The sequence below is a fragment of the Euprymna scolopes genome, chromosome 37 (genome assembly GCF_053919585.1).
Source record: "Euprymna scolopes isolate OS-2025 chromosome 37, ASM5391958v1, whole genome shotgun sequence".
NCBI classification, from domain to species: domain Eukaryota; kingdom Metazoa; phylum Mollusca; class Cephalopoda; order Sepiida; family Sepiolidae; genus Euprymna; species Euprymna scolopes.
Window position 1 is genome coordinate 11,801,127 of NC_136518.1, and position 25,570 is coordinate 11,826,696.

Genomic DNA, 25,570 nt, shown 5'->3' on the forward strand with positions numbered 1-25,570 from the left:
CATTTTTTTTTTAACTTTTGAAATCACTACTATGTATTGTGTACAATATAATAATCAATAGAGAATTGACTCTTTAATAATAAATACGAAATCTGCATAAAATTAAAATATCATATTCAAACATATTTTACGATGGGCAATGCCAAGTAGCCAGCTAGTAAATAAATAAATAAAAAATGTTAAAGGATAAGCGGTGTTTGAGCTTGTCTTTCGGACTTGCATTACAATCCATCATATCATCTAATATATAAACGGCTATATGTCTGTTGGTCTGTCTGTCTCCAAATTTTCAAACTCTATCTCCTCTGAAACTAAAAGTCACAGAGTGGCACTAGGGGCCTCAAATGATTGCATTTTTATGGGCCATTCTTTTATGGGTCTTTAGCCGATTAAAATTGTGTTAAGGGGTCAAAAATGAAAAAGTCGTTATACGTTTTACACATGCATCTTAGTTTATTTTTAATTTTTAATCAGTTCATATGCGTGTCACGTGGGTAACGTCACCAGCTTTGAATGCTACAGTTTCGGTTTCAGTTTTGATTCTAGCTGATAGCACCCAAACTTTCTTTTTACTTTTGAAATCACGACTATAACATATACGAAATCTGGACAAATTAAAATATCATATTTTAGCGTATTTTACGACCAGGTGAAACTGGGTGCCTCTCCCCCACTAGTGTATATATATATATATATATATATATATATATATATAAATAAAAGGACTCTTCTGTTGATTTCCAGGTATGAGGTAAGTTGTTTGGAAATTTGGCAAAGGCTTTGTGTAGAACCAAGCACATTTTTTAGTATTACTGCAAACCTCCATCAGTGCAGACGACTGCCACAGGACAGAGTATAAAGTAGACCACAGGTTTTTACATCAGAGTTATCTTCTCCTAGATACATGTCTTAACGAAAACTGGGGGTTCATCTCTCCCAGTGAATTAATGTGCCCCCAGATACCAACCTGGAGTGCAGTACATACAGCACCAAGCCTTCCCAAATGGTCACTCATCTGGTACCGGTCAGGCTTAACATTGCTTAACTTCGGTGATCTGGCGAGAACCAGTGTGCCAACATGATTGTGCAGTATATATTTTACTCTTTGTGTATACCAATCCTTTTTGGTTAGAAGCTCAATGTATGTTAAATATAACAGAGCAAATATAAAACAACAACAATAGTATAATTACATTCCAAGATCCGAATATTTATTTTTCTTACAAAAACAGCGTCTCTAGCATGTTAAAATTTCAGTACATTTTTTACAAATCCATTTCATTGTGCAGAAACAAATGGTTATTGCGTTCTGCTTATAAAATGCTCATTGTGGGTGTGGCCTCTTCACAAATACATGTAGTTAACAAACATACGATATAAATTTTTATAGACAGCTTTATTTACCATCAAACAGAAAACATCTATGTCTACTTTTCTCCGACCAAAAGGAGCACATACCTTCTTATTTATCCAAGCCCCAAAAGAACGGCATCACAACGAGTTATATTTTACATGGCCTTTATTCGTCTTATGGATTCTCTTGTTGGAGTTTGGCATACTGAGTCTCTTTCTACATTTTCACTGCTTCTTCCCCATCTGTTTCCAATGGGGTTATCCACATGTTTGCTTAGTAACACGTTTCTTGCCAACTTATTAATTAGCTTGTCTCTACTGACTAACTACCTATAATGCCAATAAAATCCCAATCAAGTGTCCAAGGAAACAAATAGGTAATCTCTCACTTAAGCCAAAATCTGTTTACTTAACTAACCAAATTCCATAACTACTCTGAAAATTCCTAAATCGACTTTGTTTATTTGATTTCTGAGTTTAATTCCCGACTAAACATACCAAACTGTAAATCCACATTTTCCAAAATCTAATTGTTTTATTTTTCTAACAATAATAATAATGATTATATTAATATTAATAATGATATAATAATAATAACAATAATAAAAATATTAAAAATAATAAATAAAAATCATAATAAAATGATAAAAACAATAATAAAAATAATAATAAAAAGATAATAAAATAATAATAAAAATAATAACAAAAATCAAACTTTTATTTATTTATTTATTATTCAATCTTCACCCCAAACAAGGCAAGTGCCACTTTGAAGCAGGGGGCTACTATCGGGGACATAATTTGCGGGGGCATCATGAAGGGAGATGAGTAGCAAGATGTTTGTTCACATTACACTTGAACTTCTGCATATCAGTACAGTTGAGAAAGCAGTATCCCGGAAGGGAGTTTAAAGACTTGCAGTTCTGGGGAAGAAACTATTGGAGTAGAAGGCTTTCTTGCACCTAGGGATCTCTACTGTAAAGGGGTGGGACTTAGTTGCTTGTCTGGTTAGTCGGGAGTAGTCACTTCGAGGAGGTACAAATGCTTGCAGTTCGTCAGAGCATTCACCATTAAACGTGGGTAAGGTTTCATTATTTAAGAGGACGGCTCAAACAAGAACTTATTTACACTAGGCTTGAAAATGACTGTTGTAATCAACTGGGAAGCAGACTCACGGTATTGTGTTCCGCAGACATGCTGAAATGTCTTGTTCTCTCACCTTAGTTTTTCTCTGCTTGACCTCTGTCGGTGTGAGCATATCAGCTTTGGCCAGCAGTGGCACGATGTTCACCTTGTGGTGAATCTTTTTCATGATGTCGACATCAACAGGTTTTAAACTGGAAATAAAACAAAACAAAAAAATTTGATGAAAATAACACTTATGCAAATTCAGCATCAATTTCTTTTCGGATCAATTGAGAGTGTGATACTCTCGATGCCCCCCCCCCTATTAGGAAGTAATAAAAGAGGAAAGACTTATTACAAAAACAAAGGAAATAAGTTTATCTCCAACGCGAGACACAACACAGGCAGATAGTTAAAGTGTGGACGTTTGTGTTTAGAGGGTCGATGGCGTCGCACACACTCACCCAGAGTACAAGTGATGTCTCCAGAATGTGTCGGAGCCGTTTGTGTCTATTGAATTGCTCTATTTTATTTTTATACCTGTGAGCTACAGTGAGAGACAACAACACAGCCAGAATGTATAACACAAGGTCGAAATGCAACGCACAGTCAAAGCACCTGCAAAAGTAACTGTGATACTATCGACGTTCCCCGACCCCACCAAAGTGTTAGGAAATAAAATAGGAGGAAAAAGCTATAAGAAAAAACGGAGGAAATAAGTTTATCACCAGAACAAAGGTTATAGGATGTGAGTTTAGTAGAAAGACAATCGGGAGGAAGTTGTTCACCAAGGCACACAAAAGGAAGCTAAAATAGGATTGTTAATCAAGGTGTGGCAGGTGAATGGGACAAAAGATCGAACATAGAGATTGATATATTTCAAGTTAGTTTATGGACAGTTTTAGGAATGGCAGTGAATTGTATTTTTTTTTTTTTACAGAAAAACATACCAAACTGTTACCACTTATCAAGGCCCAGAGGCTACTTGCCGTTGTAATCGTTAGTAGTGTAAATTTGGTAAATTGGATTACTTAAGCGGAACAGCTCATCAAGAACTTGTTTACGTTGGACTTGAAGACGACCATGTTGTAGTCAGCTGGAAAGCAGGTAAACGGAAGAGTTCCACAGGTGTGCAGTTCTAAGAAAGAAGCTTTGTTCATGGAATCTACGTTTAGATTTAGGCACAGATAAAGAGTGGTGGAAATTATTGATAGTGGTCAGACAGACGAGTGTTTCTTGTGAAAATTCTACTTCTCCATATGCTAATAAATTTTCTACTGAATAAAAACGGTTATCATAAAATATTATTCTTTACATAAATTAGATATAAATATTAGTATATGAAAAAAAAACAAAAAAAAACATTGATTTGGTTTGAGAATCTTAAGTAGGAGGACCTCTGCTGTGTTTGTCGTATTATAGTGAATGAGAACTCTAGGATTAGCATAGACTAATCAAAGGTACATGGATGAGGATGACCATAATCCCCCCACCCACCCACCCACCTATTTTTTTGATTGGCCTTGTGACTAATTTTATTTTGTGAACTTTTTGTATCCCAAATAAAATATATAAATCAGTTGGACTCTAGGTGCATGTGTGATACCATCGTGGGAAACAACACTTTGAATCCTAAGGTGCACATCTACATAGCCTATTGATGCCTCCTTGTCATAGGTGACATTAGCCTTCTACTGTCCCTAACTGGAAACTCTCCTCAATTGGACTTTGTTTTTGTTTTCATTTGTGAACGAATAATATGGGAAAACAGTTCAGCTCTCGGTGCCTGTGTGACACTATTATGGGGGGGGGGATCTTTTGTCTCCAGTCATCACCAGCCACACCTTGATTGACAATTCTGTTTCAGCTTCCTTTAGTGTACCTTGGTGAACAACTTCCTCTCCATTGTCTTTTTACTAACCTCACTGCCTATAACCTGATGATAAATGTTTTTTCTCTATTTTTATCTTTCCATTGTTTTCTTCTTTTTCATCTTCTATTCTGGCCATGTCATCATCTCTTATACTGTCGATTTCTGAGTGAACAAGCACAGTGGTTCACAAGAATAAAGATACAAAACAAGAGAAAACTCTCCAACACTGAAGATATTAGTTGCATTCTAGGTGCATGTGTGACACCATTGCGGTCAACAACTCTCTAAACATTAATTTTCACATCTACATAGTTTGTCGAGGCTTCTTTGTTGTTGGTTAACGTCAGCTCATCTCCATAGAACCACAAACAACCTTCAACTCTGTCTAAACTGGAAAACTGTCTTCAACTGTCACAAACTCAAGACTGTTCATAAACTATCCCTAACTGTTGCAAACAGTCACAAAATTCACTGATACTATTATATACTATTTATAAGGTTGATATATTATGTACAGATAGACTTATTATCAGAGCTACCAACTGTCCCAAACTGGAAAATGTCCTTAACTGTTGCAAACTGAAGGCTGCCTGTAAATTGTCTCTATTATGAACAATCGCAAAATTCACTGTCACTCCTGAAACTGTCCGTAATGCTAGTAAGACTAAGCTGTTCTCCTTTATTAAAGGAGAACAACTTAGTTAAATTAACAATTACTAGACGCCTCTCCAACCACAGATATCCATGACAAATAACACCCTACCTGAAAATTCTTCCTTTGAACTACTCAGCTTAACATTCACAGGCCAATATGAACTGAAACAAATACATTGAGGACATTGCGAAAGCTGCTGCAAAGAAGGTGGGTTCCCTCTATCGAGCTAGAAAACTACTCACACCTGAGAGTATCCCTCACCTCTACAAAACCACCATTCACCCATGCATGGAGTATTGTTGCCACATCTGGGCTGGTACATCTACCATTAGTCTCTCTCTTTCGGATAGGGTCGAAAAAAGTGTCTTCGATCTGATAGGTCCCACTTTGTCAACTAAGCTCCAACCCCTGCCCCATCGCCACAATGTTGCATCGCTGTGCCTGTTTTACAAGTATTTAAATAGAATGTGCTCTGATGAACTCGTTGCACTAGTGCCCCCTCAATGTATATATCCCCGACAAACTCGCTTAGCAACAAAATTACACCCCTTCACTGTTGAGGTTCCTAAATGCCAGAAAGCTTTCTACTCTAATTTTCTTCCCTCTAACAGCTAGACTTTAAAAATAGCAGCTAAGGGATCAAAATTTAAAGAAATTGGAACTTGGCTGAAGTTGACATAAACTTCTCTTGCACACACTAAAACTTATAGCACTCCAGCCTTAGTCGTTACAATTTTAACTATCTTTAGTTGGATAAGAAATAGTTAAAACAGAACTAACATTAACATATATATAGCAAAACACAGACGTTCAGCTTTATATTATAGATATAACAAAAATGGTAATTAGTAAAAACCTGAAGAAAGTGCTCAATACTATTGCAGAGCAAATATATATTTTTTTTATTGACGTTTTATCTGCTTAGTTACACATGTTTCCGGTTACCGAATTGTATCAACGCCTCAAAATTAGAATTGAATCCCCCTGCTTTTTTTTTCTTTCCTGCTTCTAATATCACTTTCCCAATCTTAATAACCATTTCTGTTAAAGTCTGACAAAGTTACTGGATCGTTGATATGATTCGGTAACTAAGACATGCGTAACTAAGCAGTTAAAACTAATAAAAAAAAATATATTTGCTCTGCAATAGTATTGAGCACTTTCTTCAGGTTTTTACTAATTACCAGTTTTGCTATATATATATGTTAATATTAGTTCAGTTTTAACTATTTCTTATCCAACTAAAGATAGTTCAAATTGTAACGACTTAAGGCTGAAGTACTATAAGTTTTAGTTTCTGTTTCGATTCTAGCTGATGGCACTCAAGTTATATTTTTTTTTTACTTTTGAAATCACTACAATATATTGGGTACAATATAATAATCAATAGAAAATTGACTATGATAATAAATATGAAATTTGCATGAATTAAAATATATTTAACTTTTTACTGTCAGAAATTTTTTTCATGCAATAAATGTTTTTAAATCATGAAATCCACATGCGACAAAAGTTAACGTGCAATTGATGTACAACCATAAACAAACTCCTCATTCACTCATTGAACGATGCGTAGACTTGTACTTTGAACACCAGTTCGGCTGACAAGCCATAAGAATAAGAAATATTGTTTTTTTGAAAGGTGACTTGAAAATACAATTTGTTGGTAAAGGGCTAAAAGCATATATCACAACTGGGCAACACTAGGCGCCCCTCTGATATTATATAAATTAGAATTAATAAAGGGAGATTACTTACCCGTGACCAAAAGGTGAAATGAAATAAAGACAGCAATGAACTCTGTTATCCTGAATGTTCTTTCGGTTTAGCCCACATTCATCTTGGAAATACTGTTCAAACTGCGAGTCAATGTAGTCGATAATCGGTTTGTGGCTAGAAAGAGCAAAACAATTTAGTTTTCATATTATGTTATTAGCTTTTATCATGCGCATGGAAAATGAGCAGCTCAAGAATCAATTTCTTTCTATTAAGAAATCTAATCAGTTTCAACAAGGAAGGTAAAAAAAAAAAGGTATCAAATGTACAGGTGAAGAAAAAGAGACAGGAAGTCATTCTTTGATGAGTCCAAAGTCATCTATCTCCCTTACCCGCTTTATGAATTGCTTAAACCTTAGCTTTTATTGTAAAATTAATATTTTCAGAGAGACCTGTTATAGAAGAGAAAAAAAAATCAGGTTTTTGGTATTAAAAGCCCCCCCCACCAAAAAAAACAGATTTCAATAAAAAAAAAAAAAAAAAAAAAAGGAGACTTCACATTTATGAGAAATTCTAGCAATTAAAGAAGGGTGTTAGCAATCTCAATCTCTTCTATAAAGTACTATAATGGAGTATGAGCTCTTCATGAAAATTCAGCGAAGATTTTTTTGACATTTTAATAATATGTACGAGACATTCATATGCGAAGAGGATATAACCAAGTGGTAATAATCTTGAAAGTCACTCGACTGAACGAATGTTCGTGATCAGAGCTCCAACCCCTTTCCTATCACTGCAATATTGCATTCCCATATCTGTTTTAAATATAAATAAGGTTTATTATCTTGTCATGTCCTGCTAAATTTGTTTGCAATAACTGAGTGGTCTTTGCTACTCTGCATTTGGTAACAGTTACGTTTATTTTTTTTTAATCCCTTATTTTCTTAACTATACTGCACAATTATTACATATTGTTCATAATTCTTTGAATGCAAGTTGCTGTTTTACCTTTGATTGTTCATATGAGATATATCCCACAAATTTCAAGCTTAAAAGAGAGTAAAGGGTAGGGGGTAGTGGATGGTTGGTTGGTTGTTTTTGTTTTATGGCATATCAACCCTTTTTGGGTTATTTAATGCCAAATCCAAAGATTTTGAAGAAAAATTTTTTTAATAGAATATATTTGTTGTTTTCACGTCGGTTTCTATTTAACTCATAGTTGGGACCCTAACAGGTACTACCACTCTGGGTCAGAGTGAACCTGGGAGCAATGGTAATTAAAGGGTGGCTCCACACTCCCCAAAGCCCACAAGCTGGGGCCTCACCACTGGATATAGTTTAAGGTCATATCCAGGACCCCCATTGAGGGACTTTTATCCTCTGCAGGGGGGCAGTCGGCGTATTCTAATGCCCCACTGACATGGCCTAGGGGGTAGTGGAATTATGAACCTAAGTTCGAGGATGGTTGCAATCAGATTAGGATAAGTTTTTTATTCTTCCAATCGCTTTCACCTTTTAAGCCTGAAATTTTTTGAGCAAGTACTGGCAAAAGTTTTGGAGCAAGTACTGGCAAAATTTTTTGAGCAAGTACTGGCAAAAGTTTTGGAGCAAGTACTGGCAAAATTGTCATCCATTTTAAAATGTTTATTGGCTTGGCTAAGGAGAAGTGACACTAACAAATGCATCGATAATAAATATTACAACCAATAAACAAAGGTGAAAATTATATAGATAAGTAGAAAAGTAAACTTTCTTGCATTTGGTAACAGTTATGTTAATTTTTTTTTAATCCCTTGTTTTCTTAGCTATACTGCACAATTATTACATATTGTTCATAATTCTTTGAATACAAGTTGCTGTTTTACCTGTGGGACATTGGGAATAGAGCTCCAAATGAAATAAATGCACCAACGACACAGCATTCAAATTTGAATTGACTATTTTTTATTCCCACGAGACACAAATTAAGCAAGATTCTTTGAATTTCATTTACTTCTTTAAACCAATTGAACTTAAATCTTAAATTTGAGACCATTTCTAGAATCAAAATTTATAGAATGAAAAAACGAAAAAGTAATAGATTTTTATTGAATTTGAAATATGACGATTCTAAACAAATAATATCATTATGAATTTGGTAAACAAACACAAACAACATTTTTTTTTTAAGAAGAGAAATTTCAGACTTGTGGAACTCCTTTCCTGATGACTGCTTTCCTTTCCTTTGTCCTTTTTTCAATTCGAATCAATAATCCAACACCTGTCCAAATTCACCTCGAATTGTTGCGTTGTTTGTGCATTTATTTCATTCGGAGCTCTATTCCAAGGTCCTAGAAGTCTGATTTGAGAAACTAGTCCTTCAGTTCAATTAAAATCGACAGTGAAATAGTTTCTTATAGTGTCTGCATAGTGCAGGAGTAAATAATACGTTCCAAGGTATATCATAAAACTCATTGAGGAGATTGTAGGACAAAATGAGATCACCGCATAATCGCCAGCATTCAAGAGAGAAAGGGTTAAGCTTTTTGAGTTGGCTTGTTAACATTCAGATCAAACACCAGGACGGCCTTTGCATCAGAGTCCAACCCAGGTGTCTGTGTTCCAAGAACATTGACCCCTCCCCCCTCCCCATTATCCAACACTTAAATCAAGTGGCTTCATGACTTGTCTGGAGCGATTTCCATAAAAAAAAAATAAAAATCTTAAAAAACAACTTAGAAAGAAACAAGTCATTTCTGAGTAGAAATGTCTTTTTTGTACATTCAATCCCTAAAAAGGTGATTTTTTTTTTTTTGTCAATCAATTTGGATAATTTGTTCCTATTTACAATGCCTCCCCACGTGACAGGGTTAGACACCAGGGTCGTTTTTTAACATGGAGAAAAGAAACAAAAATAAAAAATTGTCTCAGTCGTGAAGGATTTCTCCTCCACTGACAGAGAACAAGAAATTGAAATGCAGATTCTGAAGAACAGATATTACACTTTGATCTTAACCCGATGTTTGTTGGATAATTTGTTGGTGAATTAATTTCCAAACTGACATCAAATGAAAAATTCCAATCATGGTTTATTGAGTCATACACTTTTGTAATTACATCACAGCTGCCATCTCATCTTAGACGTTTGAAAGTTTTTTTTTTTTTTTTTTTTTTTTTTTTTTTTTTTTTTACATTTTTTCAATTTAATCACCTTTTGTTTCTGTCAAGAAAGCTAACTTACGTTTCTTCTCCGTTTACAGAGTCATTGAATCCCGGTGTGTCGACAATGGTCAGTCTAAGTCTGACGCCCCTCTCTTCGATTTCCAACTGTTTCTTTTCAATTTGTGTCGTCTTGTGTATTCGATCTAAAAAAAAAAAAATTAAAAAGAAATGCATGTATCTACATTAATAAAATTATCACCCAACATGTGTGTGTATTTCTCCTATCAATGTAACTATGATAATCACACAATGAATTTAAAATTTTTTTTATTTACTGTTAATTATTCATGCATTTTTTTTTAAATTAAAAATTTTATTTTTTATTTTTATTACATTTTCACCCCAAACAAGGCGCATTGCCACTTTGGTGTAGGGGACTACTATCAGGGGCAGCAACTACTGGGGCGCTATGTTGGGATTTGGGCAGCAAGATGTCGGTTCACGTTGCACTTGAACTTCTGCATGTCAGTACAGTTAGGGAAGCAGGAACCTGGAATGGAATTCCAGAGTCTAGCGGTTCTGGGGAAGAAACTACTGGAATAGAAAGATCTTTTACATCTAGGGATCTCTACTGTGTGGGGGTGGGATTTAGCTGCTTGTCAGGTTTGTTGAGGGTGTTTACGTTGTGGGGGCACAAGTGTCTGCAGTTCGTCAGAGCATTCACCATTATAATACTTGTAGAACAGGCAGAGGGATGCAACGTTTCGTCGATGGGACAGAGGCTGAAGCTTAGATGCCAGTTCAGGGCCTATCAGATTGGCGACTCTTTTTTGAACCTTGTCTAGGAGCGAGAGACTAGTAGCAGATGCACCAGCCCAAATGTGACAACAATACTCCATACATGGGCGAATGGCGGCCTTGTAGAGGTACAGGATACTTTCAGGTATCAGTAGTTTTCTAGCACGGTAGAGAGAGCCTACCTTTTTATGCAATGTTTTCAATATAATTGTTCCAACTCATGTTTTCTGTGAATATTAGGCCAAGCAGTTTATGGTTCGCTATCTTCAGTTAGACCGATCCTGGGTATGACCCTGAATGACATCCAGTGGAGAGGCCCTATTTGGGGGGGGGGGAGGTGCTGCAGGGAATGTGGAGCTTCCTTTTAGTTATCACTGTTCCCAGGTCCACTTTGGTGAACCAGATTGGTAATATCTTTTAGAGCATCTGGTGCTATCGGTTTACGCTGTCTGAAGATACTTCCTTTGTTATTGTTTTTTTTCTTTTCTCTTTGCAAAACTCAATCATGTTAACCAAAAACAATCAAATTAAACCAAACACCATGAATAAATATTTGAAGATATAAAGAACTTGAGGCATAAAAACTTTTTTTTTTCACAAAATTGCTCGATTTGGTATTAAATAAACCGAAAAGGGTTGATATGCCGTAAAACACGACAATCAAACCAAATGTTAGATGACAGTTTTCTGAGCTTTACTACTTCCATGCTAGCTCAGGACAAATTGAAGCAGGTGCTTTGTTTGTGACATCATCACTAAAAGATTTCCCTACAGGGCTAACTGGCGCCCTCTATCCAGTTTTTTTTTTTTTTTTTCCAAAGAACCTCCCTTTCGTAGATATATTGTTTTCATCATGGCTAAGGAACTTCATCTATCCTTATATAGTAGCCCTCTAGGATATCAGAGGAAGGTTGACAGATGTTACACCTTGCTCAAGGGTGACATGAAACTGTGAAAGGGTGAGGCGTTCATCTCCCTGAGGTATATTATACACACCTGCTTACCTGAATACATACAGCACTTAGTATTTCCATATGGTCACCCATCTGGTACTGACCAGACTCCACATTGCTTAATTTCAGTGATAATGTAATGGAAGAAAAGAATGAGAAAAGAAAAAAGGCTAGTCTGAATCAAGTATCGATATGATGGATATTATTGGAGTATGAATTAGAAAATCTGATAAGAGAACTTTATATATTAAATTATAAATCTTTATTTTTCTCACTTTGTTATCTCTGGTTAGACTAGAATGCGCACTGACATGAACATACTCATGACAGTTTTCGGAGCCTTACTACTTCCGAGCTGGTTGATAACAAATTGGAAGCAGGTGTTTTGTTTGTGACACCATCATTAGAAGATTGCTTTACAGGGACAACAGGTTTCCTCTATCTAGTTTGTTTTTTTAACAGAGCCCCCCGCCTCTTCTAGATGTATTACCTGCATCACAGCTGAGGAATTCCATCCACTTTTTTTTTATGCTATCTCTTTAGAACAGGGGTCTCCAAACTATGGCCCATGGGCCAAATCCGGCCCATGGAGCTCTTATGGAAAATGTAAAAATGTTCAGGAAAATTTTTTTGAAATGGAGATGTGTGAAAATAGTTTTGTGGGTTTTCTTTTTTGTTCAGAAAATGATTTAAAAAAAAAAAAAAAAAAAAAAAAAAAAAGGAGGTTTGGGAGAACCAATTTAACTAAAAAGTAAAGCTAATGAGCAAAATCGTATAAAACACGTCCATGTCAATTTGTTTTTTACTTTGGCATAGCTTTAAAAAGCCAGCAATATTGGCTACCTACCCCCATTCGAAAACTTTGGCGACCCCTGGTCTAGACTGATTTTAGTGCCTAGGGAAAAATCCTCATTTTCTTTTTTACCTTTTCTTTATTTTGTTAACTAGTGTGGGTGCCCGGCGTTGCCCGGGTGTTTGGAGATGTGTGTTCAGCTAAAAAAAAAAAAAAATAGTGGTAGTAGGCAGGCAGGCTCGAACCCGTACTGCGAAGGAGGAAAAGAACATAAAAAAAACGTGACGTCTTTGTCGCCGGAAGTGGTGAAGATTTAAATAAAGACTAGTCAATCAAAAAGAGGGGATAACTTGTGAAAATATTGGCGAAAAAAGCGACCTTTCCTTGTAGAAAAGTGCCCAGTTGAGGGTGAAGGAATTGATGTTTTTAGCCAATTTTTCAATATTTGTCATCCAAAGGGTCGAGCTGCAAAACATGAAAATTCATCGCCTCTGTCGAAAGTTTTAGGCAGACATACATACATACATTTAAACAGACAGTTGAGATTTATATAATAGACTAGTGGGGGTGCCCGGCGTTGCCCGTGTGTAAAAGAAAAAAAAAGTTTTGGGAGGGAGGTAGGCTCGAACCCGAAGCCTTGAGGAGAATAGCCTGATGACTTACCACGACGCTACGTGAGTGAGGAAGTGTGGAAATTAAACGTTTAAAAAAGCAGGTGGTTAAACGAACATGAACGTGTGGTTTTTTAGGTCAAACATCATGCCATAGTAGTAGAGAAAATGAAATCACAGCGCGAATTTTGTAACATAAGAAAAGATTCAGACGACCTCGTTTCGTAAATCAGGCATATTATAATCTAGACAGTATATAAAAAGTTCTAAGAAACAGTGATCCCCACCGAGCGACTCCCCCAAAAGGCCTTTGGCGGACATATAAAAAAAATGCACGTACACACAAACACATTTTTGCTTTTATATAATAGATTATGAAGTAAAACACGTCTTGGTGATTTTATTTATTTTGGCCCACATAGCTCAAAAAAGTCAGTAATATGGCCCCCTGATTAAAAACTTTGGAAATTCATGCTCTAGAATATCAAAGGAAAGCTGACAGGTGCTACACATTGCCCAAGGGTGACCTGGCACTGTGCAAGGCTGGGGGCATTCATCTCCCTGAAGTATATTATACACAGCCGCTTACCCTGAATACATACAGCGTCTCGTATTCCAAAATGGTCACCCATCTCGTACTGGCTGGGCTCAACTTTGGCGATCTAACAAGAACTGATGTGTGAAAAAATTCAATCATCATTCTAGTTAGTTTAACATTCATTTTTAAATGCTGACATGTGATGGACAGCTTCAAGAAATTGACTTCCAAATTAACCTATCTCTGACCAGGTCTTTATTCAGCCTTCTTTCTCTCAAATCCATGCTTATGTTTTCCTCAGCCTTTCCTTGTCAACTGGACCTGCTACCTTAACTGTTCTACATTGACTTAATCCAGAATTCTTATCCATTCTTTCAATGTAGCCATACTAACAAACTGTCTCATCCAAGAACATACTGTTGATTTTATATGCCACAGGCCTTTCTGCTTGTACAGTGATAAAAATGCTCAAATACTATAACCAGAATTTGTAATTAAATAAAAAACAAACAAAAATGCAACATGATTTACTGACAGACAGAGACTCTTTCAGAAATACGTGGACGCATGTAAGGAAATATGAGTCAAAATAACCGTTTTTATTTAGTCTTTGTGCTTTCCTTTAGAAAAAGAAAATGCCATTGTTTATTTTGTCCGATTCTGTCGACAGAATTTAATTCTCCATTGTTTCAACAAATGCTTACCATTTTTTTTTTTTCGTATAAAACCAAATTATAATAAGTAGACGCTCTGGCATGAAGAGGCAAAAGAATGCGGATGAAGAATGCGATAAAATCGGGATGAATAAACATTGGGAGAAGAAAAAAAATTAGACCAGCGAAAAGAAAATCTAATTTGTAAACGAAAACTGATGAGAAATGAGACAGAAATAGACAAAAAAAAATAAAAAATAAAATAAAATAAATAAAATAATAAATAAAATAAAAAATAATAATGATAATAATAACTAGCGAGACCAGTGGAAATTCCACAAAGGACTCATTCACATGTAATATATTGATGTTTGCATTCCGTAGATGTTCAGTGTAAATGGAAATGCTCTGATATGATTGTACCTATTTACAATGCCTCCCCACGGGGCAGAGTTAGACACCAGGGTCGTTTTTTAACGTGGAGAAAAGGTACAAAGATAAAAATTGTCTCAGTCGTGAAGGATTTCTCCTCCAATGAAAGAGAACGAGAAATGGAAGTGCCGCATCTGATGAACAGATACTACACTTTGATCTAGGCCAAAAGGCCAATTGTAGCTCTTTTGTTAAAACTGCAAAAGTATTTATCTAAGCTAGCATGAACGCCCGGCAAAACTATTTTTCCAGCAATCTTGGCAACAGATTTGATGCATGCGTTCTATTCCAGATCAGGAGTGAAGATCAATCCTAAGACATGGTTTTGAACTCTATCAAGGCTGGATAGGGCATGCAGAGCAGCTCCTGCCCAGATGTGGCAACAGTACTCCATCTTAGAGCATATACTTAAAGAATTGCATCAGCAGTGAGATGCCTACTAGAGCAGTAGAGTGATCCAACCATTTTTCCAGCCATCTTGGCAACAGATTTGATGTATGGATTCCATTTCAGGTCAGGAGTGAAGGTCAGTCCCAGAAGCTTGTGAAGACATGGAGATTTTTCAAGACGAAAACCATTCATTTCAATTCAGGCGTGGTGGTGGTGGTGGTGGGGGGGGTCTTGCAATGTTCATCACCCACTACCTAATTCAACAATAAAAAAGGTCAAAAATAGATTTTCCATGCCATTGTGCATAAAAATATACCACAGATGTTTCGTACTTTATTTTTGAATGTTGTAGTGCAATCAGCATTCTTCATCCCACCTCATAGCATTAGATGATATGAAAAAGATTGGAAACCGTTTTTTTTTAGCACTTACGGTTTTCTCTATTTGCATGTTATGACGAACTTCATGAGCTGAAAGTTTCATCTCTCTGTTGCAGATATTGTCGGTGTGAGACTCTAAGAAAGAAACCCCTGTCATGGACGTGTGTCAGAAGCAGAGATACATCATTAGAATTCCTTCATGCAAAAAAAACAAAACAAAAACGAACCGATCAGCATTTACCAGCACCTATTGAACACCTATGAAGCCGATGTAGTTGAAGTTAGCAAAGTTAGGAGATGGGTCCATCAGTTTTCAGAGTGATGCGAGCGACAAAGCGTGCTCCGAACTATTATGATCGAGGCTTAAAAATTAATTACAGATTTTATTTGGTGCTAATGCACTTACTGATCCGTGCTATTTTTGAAATCGTATTTCCAAGTTTAATTAAAGTTTTATGATATGTTTTTTTTTTTTATTCAATTGTAAGGTTAAAGTACAGAATAGGTACAAAACACCCTCCCCTCCCCATGTTAAGAATGGCTTTTTAAATAATAACGTTATTATTTCAGCACGAATCAATAAGTACATGAGTACCTTTTATTTTTAGCACTTATGCCCTTTCTATTTGCAATCCACTCTGATACATTTGGGCGGAATAAAAAAAATAGGAGGCATTATTTTAGGAACGTTTCTTCATATTAAGGAATAAAAAGCGACTCTTCTTGTTTCGGGTTTGTATTACTGTACACATAGATTCGAAAAAGTTGTCAAAAAACAAATATATAACAAATAAATGTTATCAAAGGCAAGATAAGTTACTTTTCTACCTAATTGGATAGATTTTTTGTGTTTTTATTCAATGTAACATATTTATTCAGCTCGAAAAACACAGTGTTTACCGATGTATTCAAAAATTCAAGATGGCGTCTTATTCTCTCTTTAACACGGTAAGTGTGGGAAAAGATGTTATAAATAAAAAACCAGATAAAATACTGTTAAAAACTCGCTCAATATATGTTACCGTGACATAGGTTGACATATATTCGGCAGGTTTTTAATAGTATTTTGTATAGTTTTTTATTTATAACACCTTTTTCCATACTTACAGTGTTAAAGAGGGTGTGAGACGCCATCTTGAATTTTCGAATACACCGGTAAACACTGTATGTTTTTCGAACTGAATAAATATGTTACATTGAATAAAAACACAAAAAATATATCCAGTTAGGTAGAAAAGTAACTTATCTTGCCTTTGATAACATTTATTTTTTATATATTTGTTTTTTGACAACTTTTTCGAATCTATGTGTACAGTAATACAAACCCCTTGTTTCTTTGGAAATAAGGATGAACAAATCTCGACAAAAAAATTCTCAATTCTCTTACCTTCGACATTGTTGATTTGTCGATCTTTGTAAAGTTCTGTGAGGAACAGGCTGTTGATTAACGTGGATTTACCCAAGCCAGTCTCACCTGAAAGCAACAAGAAAAGTCTTTAAATGCGAATCATAATAGTTAAACATAAATTTTTTTTTTTTTTTTTTTTTAAATAAAATACATTTGTGAATAGCCATTGTCACTTGTCTAAAACCGGAAAGCCAGGACACCAGAATACAAATTATTTTTCAGCACCAAAAATCCAGAACATTTGTCCAGAGGGCACTTGTACACTAACACAAAGATACAACTTTTTTGGTTTTTAGTTGAAACATTTGGAGAGTGCATAGCAGGGGCAGACAAATGCAATTTCAAGACCGAATCGAAAATATATGCGTTTTTTAAATTTATTTATTCATGCTTGTTTTTTTTTTTTTGTCCAAAAAGTTTTTTTTTTTAATAAATATAAAAAAAAAACTCATAACACAAAACTGAGTTTTTTTTGTTTTTTTTTTAACAAAATAGATATTTTTTTAATTTTTAATAAAATATGAACATAAAACTTTTGTAACACTTTCTTGAAGTAAAATGAAAAAAAAAAAAAACCCTCCGTTTTGTGTTATTATAAGTTTTTTTTATATTTATTTTACTTTCAGAAATGTGTTACAAAAACTGTACTTTTATGTTTTATTATAGTTTTTTTTACTAATTTTATTTCAATTTTATTCAAAGAAAAAATATCTCCGTTTATTGTATTTTAATAATATATATATATATATATATATATATATATATATATATATATATATATATAACTGTTTTGGTTTTAAGTTGATACATTTAGAGAGTGCGTAGCAGGGGCAGACAAATGCAATTTCAGGATCAAATCGAAAAATCTCACAACATAAATGCATGTTTTTTTATAATTTTAAAAAAATTATAATAACACAAAATACATGTTTTTTAAACATAAATTAGAGATATTTATAAAAAAATTTTTTAAAGTATAAAGTCAAAATTCTGAAAGTTTTGAATTTGTGTATTTCTTTTTGTTGAGAAAGTTTTTCTTGCGCATTTATTGAATTAAAATAAATATAAAAAAATTTATAACACAAAATAGAGTTTTCTGCCCTTGATGTATGCTTATCTGCCCTTGGTGTGCACTCTTGTAATGTGGCCGTTACGCTCGAATCGTGTTCGTTACTGTCCAAACCTCTCCCGGACCCCCACGCTGTCTGGCACCATCGAAAAAGGAGAAAACAAACAAAAATAAATAAATCCGACTCAGCTTTTCCTTTTGTTTTAGCAAAAAGCATTTATTGCCGTTACTTTCCAAACAATGTTTCTTGTTTTTTCTAACTGTTTATTTCGTCTGCCATGAGATTAACAAAACCCTGCTGTCTCAACACCAGCTTAAAAGTCTCTCGCCGACTCTGCAGGGACACACGTTCCTCTCACCCAGCTGGCATTTTTTCTGCTCCTCACCACGTGCTGCATTTCTTTTCTTTTTCTTCTGATGCAAACCCGAGCACACTTGCTAATTTGCATATGCATTCAAAACGGCTGCTGCTGCTATCTTCACACGCTCATACACGCTCTCCGAGTGTTCCAACTGAAAACCAAAGATGTTGTACATTCGCTCTAGTGCACAAGTCTCGTCCAGAGTGTCAGTGAAAGTGAATAAACAGAATTGATTACATTCTTTTTTTTTTTTGTATGAATTGTTCCTCTATTTTTCTAACATTCTTATTTTCTTCCGTTGTTCTTGAAGTGAATAAATGGACCCCAGGATGTGTGCTTTGTATTGCTCTACTACTCATTCCGTATCTGTAATTTAATTGGTCCAGTGCTTATATCTTCTCTGCAACTTCTCTCTCACAGACGTGATGTTGCTAGTCTCAGTCTTTTCTTTAAATACTGTTATGGTATGTGTACTTCAGAATTATCTGATCTATTCCCTGCTTCCTTTGTTCCAGCTCGTTTGACTCATTAGTCTAGTGGTCTCCATCAATTCGCTGGTTTAATACTTCATTGTAGTACAGTTTCCTTTTCCAGTAGCTTCTTTCCAAGAACAGCAGGATCATAGAACTCTTTTTGCTGATTGTTTTCTCCTTACTTTTAACCTTGATCTTTTCAAGACTAAGGTCAATAGGCATCTCCTGTCTTTGCGATAATCATCTTTCGTTCTTGGTAGCTCCTTACATCAAGTGGCTTCACATCTTGTCTGGAGTAATTTCCATTAAAAATGATACTTGTAAAACATTCCTGTTTTGTTGTTATGCTTTAGTAAAAGCAATAAGATATTCAGACTACCTTATACTTTCCGATTACTGCTGAAGATGGGACATCATTAAATGAAGAATGATAATGGTATTTTGTACTTAAGATGAAATTGAATACGTTCATTTAGGCTATCGCCGTGTGCATTTACGTGTATGTATACTAGATAACATTATGAAGTGAAAGGATAACAAAGCCGATCCATACAAAAGTAATTTTTCTCAAAAACTTGTTACAAGTAGTAAAGAGTTATTCAGATATCCGAGAATGTTTTAGGTGAAAAACAGGATTTTGTCTGTTGGATGAAATTGAGTACATATGTTCATTTCGGCTGTCGCCGTGTGCTTTTACAAATATGTAAATGAGGTAGGCATGTAAATCTGTGTGTGTGTGTGTGTATTAGTGTGCGTGTTTTGTTCTTATCTTTTACTGTTGAACTCGTTTGTCTCATGTCATAGTGTCCTTATTATGTTTTCCTGTTCTTGAAGTTAATAAACTGAATCTTTGTATTGATGCATGTTTTTATGGAAATCAATCCGGACAAAGCATGAAGCCACTTGATGTAAGAAGTTTAAAAATACTACTGCAAGGTTAAAAAAAAAAAAAATGGCGACCATAAGTATTAGATAGAGATTCTGACCCCCCCCCCAAAAAAAAAAACAGCAATTCTTCTCCCTTTGTCAGAAACATGACTGATGGAATGTGAGGACTAAAAGACAAAATAAGGGAAGCAATAGTTACAAGGAAAATCTCAGCACTGTTATACATTAGTGATGAGATTTTTTTCATTTGGAAATCGCTTCAGCCAAGGCATGAAGCCACTTGATGTAAAAAACTAAAAAAATTACTACTTCAATGACAAAAAACTTGCCAAGAATAAGTGTTGGATGGAATAAATTCTGACCCAGAAAACAGCAATTCTTTCCTCTTTGTTAGAAACACCACTCACTGAATATGAGGACTAAAGCACAAAATAAGGGAAGCAGGATTAATCAAATCAGAAATGTCGAAACTTTGAGGGGTATTGAAATCAAAAAAATAGGCAGTTTGTGAAATTCTTTATAACAGAGTCCAGTTTCTCCTACGCACACACAGTAGGGCCCTAGAATATGTTTTTTTGAGGTTACCATGTAGATTAGGATGTTTTCCCCGATTACAGCATTTGCCCTTCCTGTTATTTATAATGTAATTTATTTACATGTGTATTATATATATTGTATTTTGTTACTAATTTTTAATGCCGTTCTACTGTGTGTGTGTGTGTGTGTGTGCCTTCTATATACAGTAAGGCCCTAGGATACGTTTTTTTTCAGGTTACGATGTGGAATACAATGTTTTTTCAGTCCCTGGTTACAGTATTTGTCCCGCCTTACGGTGTTATTTATAATGTTGTTTGATTATATATATGTGTATTATATACTCTACTGTATTTTTTTTTACTAATTTTTAATGCCGTATCTTGGAGTTCTACTATATATATATATATATATATATATATATATATATGTGTGTGTGTGTGTGTGTGTGTATGTATGTGTGTGTGTGTGCATTCTATTTTCAATTTTAATATTTCTAACCTAGCAACACTTCCAAATGAATGCGCTGTCCTTTTAAAATATCAAATCGTCTAATGCTTCCTTGTTCAACCACTAGAATTTGAATTCATAACCTCGAAGACGACATCACAGACAACAATAACAGACGTAAAAAAACAAACAAAAAAGAAAAACAAAATACAATGACACAATACTAGCTAATCTCTAAAGATTAAGTTTTATTCCGAAAATTTTACGATTAACACGGAGTGCTGAAGTTTTTAAAAATGATTATGAAATTAACCTTTCATTGTATGTCCAAACAATGTGTACGACATTTGTAGAATATAAGTGGGAGTACTAAAATAAATTATAAAATTTGACTAATCTGCATACTGCGATAGCGGCCATCTTGAATTTATACTGAGGTTAATCGTCCATTTATGGAAAATTGTTATTTTTCCATGCAGATGTTAGTCAATTGTTGATTTTATTTTGTATATTTGTGCTGTTATGTCTTATATTGCAAATAAAACCAGTTTTACATTTAGTATCGTCTGCTATTAGAGGTGGTTAACTTGTAAGGCTTAAAATAATAAATAAAATCTTGCATTGAAAAGGCTATGGTTTTCAATTTTAACCTTATATATATATATATATATATATATATATTTATATAAAATGGGTTAAGAAATTCCAACGAAAGAAAGATGTATATTTAAATAAGGGAGTAGTCACCAACAATGTGTGTTTTTTAACATTATTTTATTATTCCATGTCTTCGTTTTTCATTGAGAATTATGTTTGGATCATTGTAATAATGTTTTTAAGTCATTGAAATCGTTTTTATGCGCGTTTCAGATGTTCTGTGAAGCGTCCTTGTCAGAAATTATTTTCAAATGTGTTGGAGATGTAAAAATGGCAATTTTCGTAGTTAATTTGAAGTTTTTCCAAGGGGTGGAGGCTTGTAAGTGTTTATTATTCATTGGCATGCTCAATTTTTATTGCTCTTTTATTGGGCTAGTTGAGGGAGGCCGCTGACCTGGTTGTAGTCGCTCTCTCTTTCTGCTAATGTTTTTTTCTTTTCCTTTAGGGTGGGGTAGGGTGTGCGTGCGCGTGTTTGCTTTTATTGGTTTGGGAATGTGTATATTGTTTTATAGTGTTATGAGGTTATTTGCTTCCTTAGGAAGGCGACTGTGATCCGAGGTCGTTATTAATGTGTATGTGTGAGGAGGGGGGGGGGACCAGCTCTTCTGAAATAAGGGTAGGGGTGCTTTCATTCTATTTTGATATTTATTTTTTGGATTCTTGGATTTTAGTATTGTGATTTTTCGTTTTAGTCTTTTCGTGTCTTTTTTGTTATTAGTTTTTTTTTTTTTTTTTTTTTTAAATCCCAAGTTCTTTACTCAATTTTTTAAAAAATTTATTTGCAGACTGTTATCCCCATCTTCATAGTTTTTGTTTCCAAACGTTTCGGCCTCTGACTTTCTTCAAGCAGTTAACCGTGACGAGATAGGAATGCAGTCTCTTAACTGTATCCAGTAATTACTGCCTTCCATAGTTGTTGTTGTTTCACCACGTTTTTTGGCTCGCTTTGGGTAGGATTGAAACCACTATCTTGAGACAATGCTTACCTGGAATCTTAGAGATTCAATGCCTCTATCCATTGCGCCACGTGATTGGCTGATCAGTAAGAATTTTTTTTTTTTACATGGAAGTCACCACTTATCAAGGCCCGTAAGCCATTCAGGGATAAGGGTTATTGCGTATACAGTAACCAATAGAATAGTATCGTAGTAATCGTTAGTATTGGAGATTTGATAAAGTGTCTTACTTAAGGGGGGGGGCGGTTCATCAGGAATTTGTTTATGTTGGACTTGAAGACATCCAAATTGTAGTCAGGTGGGAAACAGGCTGACGGAAGAGAGTTCCACTGGCTTGCACTTCTAAGAAAGAAGCTTTGTTCATGGAATCTACGTTTTGGTTTCGGCACAGATCAAGAGTGGGGAAAATTTTTGACAGTGGTTTCAGCTAGACGGGTGTTTATTGTGAAAGATTGGCGAGGGGGGGGCAGGGATTGGAGCACTTGCCATGGAAGTAACGATAAAACAAAGACAGGCTCGCAACATCTCTTCTGTGGGAGAGAGATTGCAGAGAAGAGAAAAGGCATCCCCCACTAAGCCACGAAGTCTATTTTGTACTCTGTCAAGGCAGGATAGGCTGGTTTTAGCAGCTCCAGCCCAAATGTGGCAGCAGTACTCCATTCTTGGACGTACTTGGCTTTTATATAGATAGAGAATTGCATCAGTAGTGAGATATCTTCTGCAGCGGTAGAAGGATCCCACCATTTTTGATACAGATAGAGAATTGTGATATGCTGAATACACACAAATGTGATTTGGACTTGTTATATTCACAAGATTCCGGCTAATGTAACACATCCAACCTTCTTCAGGTGCAGAGTTAAAAAAAAAAAAAGGTCCCAGGTTTAAGAATATGCACCTGAAAAAGCTTGTAGATCACATCGTCTGAAATATGACTACAACAACCAAGATAATGATGATAGTCTGTTCAATGATATGTCGAGGACACTTTGCTAATCGTCTCATCAGTAAAAATAGGACTCACACTCACCGGATTTTAACCCCCCTCCAAGTTGGTATTATTTCAAAGACCCCCCCCCCAAAAAAAACCCCAAAAAAACAAAAACAAAAAAACCCTCACACAATTTCTAAACTGAAGAGGATAACCACAACCAAATCAAGAGAGTGCCAAGAGATGAGTGCGTTAGAGTTATAGAAAATTTTGTTTGTCATTTCCGGTTATGTATCATTAAACAGTAATAAAACAAAGACTATTGAACATTCATGACTGAAACTTGGTGGACAAGTCAGGCATCGAGTGAAGTTTATTTGTAGTAAATATGATTCGATTGCAGAAAAGATTGTGAACTTTATTCATTCCATGGGTGGTACCTTTTTTGAGTAGGGGTAGCCAAATGTGTGTTTTGTTATTAAAATGAACATGTAGGTGAATTTCAGTTCCAGTGTGTCAGGTGGAGGAAAGAGGATAGAGAAAGAGGGGAGAAAGGCGTGGTAGGGTAAGAAAGAGAGGAGTGGGGATACTAGAAAAGAGAAAAAGTTAGAGAGTGTGAGAAAGAAAGAAAATGAGAAAGAGAAAGCGGAAGACAAAGAGAGAGTGAGAGAGAGAGAGAGAGAAAGTGGGAGAGAGAGAAAGTGGGTTAGAAAGAGAGAGAGAAAGTGGGCGAAAGAGAGAAAATGGGAGAGAGAGAGAGAGAGAGAGAAAGTGGGAGAGAAAGTGAGAAAGGCAGAGAAAGAGAGAAAGTAGGTGAGTGGGAGAACGTGGGAAGAAAAGAAAGAAAAGGAGAGGGAAAAAAGTGGGAGAGAGAAAAAGAAAATGAGAGATAAAGAGTAAGTTAAAGAAAGAGAACAAATGCGTGGGAGAGAAAAAAAAAAGTAAAAAATGTCAAATTTTGGAGCCGGATCAAATTTTAAATTCATAAAGTTTCTTTTTCTTATACATTAATCCAAATTTACAGCAGCGTTCACAAATTGAAATCCTTAAAACAATTCTCTAAATATTTTATTTATTTATTCTTTTACACAGAAATCACCACTTATCAAGGCCCGGAGGCCACTCAAGGATATAGGTTAATGGGTATACATTAGTCAATGTGATTATAGCGTAGTAAATATAAGTAGTGGAAATTTTGTAAATGTGATTACTTAGGGAGACGGTTCATCAAGAACTTGTTTACGTTTGACTTGAAGGCAATCAGATTGTAGTCAGCTGGAAAGCAAGCCAACAGATGAGAGTTTTCCGTGAAAGTTTGGCGAAGGGGGACCATAGATTGAAGCTCAGACGAGCACCTGCCATAGAAATAACGATAAAGCAGGGACATGCTCACAACGTTTCTTTTGTGGGAAAGAGGTTGCAGAGAAGAGAAAAGGGCATTCCCCACTAAGCTACAAAGTCTATTTTGAACTCTGTCAAGGCAAGATAAGGGGCTTCTAGCAGCTCCTTCCCAGATGTGGCAACAGTACGCCATCGTTGACCGTACCTGGCTTTTATTAAAAAAAAAATAAAGACATTCTGATCGATATTTTTTAAAAAACAAAAATTATCGATAATGTCTGAAATAAAAAAACAAAGATTATTTTGGTTGTCACTATAAAAACATTTCAACCGCTGAAATCTCCGGCCTTCCTTAGAAAATGTGAATCAAACGGTGATTACTTACCAAGAACCATCAGGGTAAAGTCAAATCCTCGTTTAACTGCCTTTCTGTGAACTTGCTCTGGCAGCGTAGCAAATCCGATGTACTCCTCTTCATCCTGAAAGAAAAAAAGAAAATCACAGATTAATGACAATTAAAATACATACATAGCAAAAAATACTGTGCACTTAATAGAGTGCATACCTCCACCAACGTTCAAAAATAATGTTTTAATCTCGTACGTAAAAGAAACCCAACAGGCGAATAAAAACATGGAATTGTGACAGATAAGCGCACACTGAGGACGAAATAAATTTCCATCAAATTAAAATTTCCCCAATTTATACATTATATAATGTTGTCCGGAAACCAACACGTTGTGGCCTCAGTCGCAAAGAAAACCAAGAATAGAAAAGAACTTCAGCTCCTTTTTTTGTTTGTACAACGACATTTATTTCTTCATTGCTACGGCCATGACGTCACCCACATGATGGTTCCTCTCGGACGCTATTCACGCCTGTCACGTGATCTCAAACGTTATCTCATTCCAAGTGCTTCGTCTCTCTCGTGATTGTCTTCTTTCTTTTTTTATAGACTATTTTTCTTTACCTGTGACGTCATTTCGCATGCATTTGCATATAACAGTCTGAGCTATGGTTACATACACATACATATCTATCTATCTATATATATATATATAAAAGTGAAATTGTTTGTTTGTCTGTCTGT

General features: G+C 35.3%; 1 protein-coding gene across 12 annotated transcripts in view; it reads right to left on the reverse strand.

Annotated features, from left to right (window-relative positions):
- The window catches only part of LOC145261088 (septin-5-like), a 494,396-nt gene that overhangs the window by 106,827 nt on the left and 361,999 nt on the right, over positions 1-25,570 (reverse strand). For all 12 annotated transcript variants that reach the window (XM_080119270.1, XM_080119272.1, XM_080119277.1 and 9 more), the window contains 5 exons: positions 24,866-24,959; positions 16,799-16,885; positions 9,943-10,066; positions 6,765-6,899; positions 2,573-2,690 (listed from right to left, as the gene is read on the reverse strand). In XM_080119270.1, the coding sequence (XP_079975396.1) occupies positions 2,573-2,690; positions 6,765-6,899; positions 9,943-10,066; positions 16,799-16,885; positions 24,866-24,959 (558 nt within the window). The remainder of the gene's footprint in view (positions 1-2,572; positions 2,691-6,764; positions 6,900-9,942; positions 10,067-16,798; positions 16,886-24,865; positions 24,960-25,570) is intronic.